The sequence below is a fragment of the Sinocyclocheilus grahami genome, unplaced genomic scaffold (genome assembly GCF_001515645.1).
Source record: "Sinocyclocheilus grahami isolate Dianchi unplaced genomic scaffold, SAMN03320097.WGS_v1.1 scaffold653.1, whole genome shotgun sequence".
Lineage (NCBI taxonomy): Eukaryota > Metazoa > Chordata > Actinopteri > Cypriniformes > Cyprinidae > Sinocyclocheilus > Sinocyclocheilus grahami.
Genome location: NW_015505832.1, coordinates 439,777 through 442,628, shown reverse-complemented (window position 1 = coordinate 442,628; position 2,852 = coordinate 439,777). Strand labels below are relative to the sequence as shown.

The 2,852-nt window shown below is 35.6% G+C and overlaps 1 protein-coding gene across 1 annotated transcript in view; it reads left to right on the top strand.

Annotated features, from left to right (window-relative positions):
- The first annotated feature begins 1,898 nt into the window (after positions 1-1,898).
- LOC107558616 (catenin alpha-2) overlaps positions 1,899-2,852 on the top strand; it is a 128,391-nt gene continuing 127,437 nt past the window's right edge. The window contains exon 1 of the mRNA XM_016242278.1: positions 1,899-1,961. Coding sequence (XP_016097764.1) covers positions 1,899-1,961 — 63 coding nt within the window. The remainder of the gene's footprint in view (positions 1,962-2,852) is intronic.

Genomic DNA, 2,852 nt, shown 5'->3' with positions numbered 1-2,852 from the left:
GTCTGCAGAATTTCACCGTAGCAGCAGTGTAACTGCTAGATCAGTTGTATCGCTTAAGAAAATAAACTCTCCATTCACTACCGTTCATTTTTTTTTTATATAAACAAAATTATTTTTATTCAGCAAAGGTGATTTAAATATATCAAAAGTGACAGTAAAGACATCATATTACAAAGGTTTCTATTTCAAATAAAATGTTCTTTTAAGCAGCAAGATTCCTGAAAAAATTATTCTCAAAGAATCCTGGAAAAATATTTTTTATCACAGTTTCAAGTAAATTAATAAGCAGCACATTTTTTTTTATATTAATAAGGATAAGAAATGTTTCTTGAGAAATAAATCTGCATATTAGAATTAATTCTGAACAATCATATGACACTGAAGACTGCAGTAATGGCTGCTGAAATCCATCTTTGTCATCACTGGAATAAATTGCATTTTAAAATGTAATTTGTATGAACACATTACATTACCATTACCAGTCATATTTCATAATATTACTGTTTGTACTGTATTTTTAATCAAGTAAATGTAACCGCTGTGAGTTATAAGATAATTATTGCCGACTCCAAACCGTTGAACAGTGGTGTACTTATTTATTTATTTATTTCCCTCCAAGAAATGAAAGTAAAAAGTTAATTCCGTTACATTGGTAAAAGCCTATATTAGAGAATATAGTGGTAGTGTAGTTGTAATGTATTGTGTTAAGACTAATGCCACAAATGCAAAATGCCATCCAGCCTCACGTTCTGGTGAGGTTAATAAAAAAGTTCTTCTTTGTATTGAATGTTGCCTTTGATGTGGACAAAAAATGGTAGGATTAATTGGACAAAAGTTAAATATTTAACCTGATCCAGACAACAATACAAGTACAACAAAACAGAAGTAAAAAACTTTCGAACAATCTTTCCATTTCTTCTTGTATAAAAGTCTCCTCAGAATGCCGAGTGCACATCCTTTTGAGCGTAATGTATAAAACATGCTTGTAATGTCTAATTCCCATTTTCAGAGTCTCCCCGGGACAACTCAACTGTAATACTCAGCTCTTCAAAAACTTTCACTCCCATATAGATGAAATATGAAAGACTCGTATATGAAATACTTAAAAAAAAAATTGTCTGCACATCTTTTTGAGGTACAAGGATTTTTTTTCATTCAGAGATGTCATATGCAATGAGTGAGCATCTTCAAGGTTTTGTACAGAACAAAATAGAACCATGAGACCTATATTACAACAAGATGTACAGTGTCAAAAGTGTCTGCTTTGTGCAAGTCTTCAGAGGTAGATGTCATGGCTCTTCATTTGCTAAGATGATTTGCTGTTCTGTCCTTTCTTCTTTCTTTGAACAGGTGCCTTAGTTTGTGTTTTTGAATCTTACCTGTGGATTGCAGATGCTAATTTTGTTTTCAGTTAAACCATTGTTTTTGAAACAGTATATGAATTTGTCTCACTTCTACTGAAACCTGGAACATTTTGCTGGCACCCACACATTCCTTTCATTGATGTTTCCTCCCTGTTCTTTAATATATTTGTCAGCTTGTATTTACTGTTAGTTAATATTAATGTTCTGAATGTATCCATAGAGTTGGAGTCAAGACCAGAAACCCAGATCAAGATCTGTCGATCCAATAATCAGGCTTTACCTTTTTGGTAAAGATTGGTGTTCCAGAGTAGTATTGTTCATTGGGTGTCTGGCAATCAGAACATTAGCGGCACGTAAAGAGCCTGTTTACACAGCAATCCTTCTTCCACCTCCCTCTTTTCTGTAGTATGAGTTTGAGCTGAGTGTTGTGCTCCATGCAATCCAGTTCTGTCTGGCGTCTTGGTGGGTGTCATCTATCACTAAAGCAAGTGTGATTTACACCATTGTGCTGACACAGGTTCATGAGATACGAGCATGAACTTGCCACAGCTGCAGTATAATGGCACTCTCACCTTCGCTTGCCAGCGGGAAACACTAGTAAAATACATTGTTTGTTTTGTGTACCTCTGACTGTAAGCACAGCTCAAACTATTTTATTGAATCCCATTACAATTACAGGACCAAAAACAACGTCAGTACAATCTCTCATCCTTGTCAGGGATATATAAATACAGAATATTTAGTTGTATATTAACTATTGTACATTAATTAACAAAATGTATTAGTAAAATATTTTATGGGGAGATAACTGATTAGTTGACTAGCATATTTGACACTATACTTATATTTGAAAATGTTTATTTCACCAGTGTTCCAAGAGAAATGCACGCCATTGCATTTCCCATTGTTACTCCATGTACGATTTCAGAGCATCAATACAACAACAACAACAGCAATAATAATAATAATAATTGTCTTAATATTACTATTAGTCAGTTACTCCCAACACTGTTAAGTACAGAAGACTCTATGCAATGTGTGTTTTGTTTGTGGAAGAAAAGAAAAAGAAGGAGAGGAGAAATTAAGTTAGTGAGAGGAGAAAAAAGGTGAGCCGCAAGCTGTAAACTAATAGAAGGAGCCTGTCTGATTTGTCTGATGCAGTGGCGGGAATTGATATTTCCCGCAAGCCTCAGGGGCTCGAGTGGAAATTCCTCCTCTGAGCCGCATCGTTCCCACTCCATCACCCTGATCCATAACTCAGAAGGAAAAATGAAATGAGAGAGGAAGCGTCAGGGGAGAATGAACTGATGAAATGGGATTATGGTCCTGTATTAAGAGCAGCTCCCCTTGAGTCCTGGCGTCGGAGTCGGGCCTGTGTGTGTATAAATGCAAGGCTGCATTCAGCATCACCGTGCTGGAGCCGCCAGACATGAGAGAAGTGCAAATGTGTGGATAGTGAAGCCTCTATATATATATATATATATATAT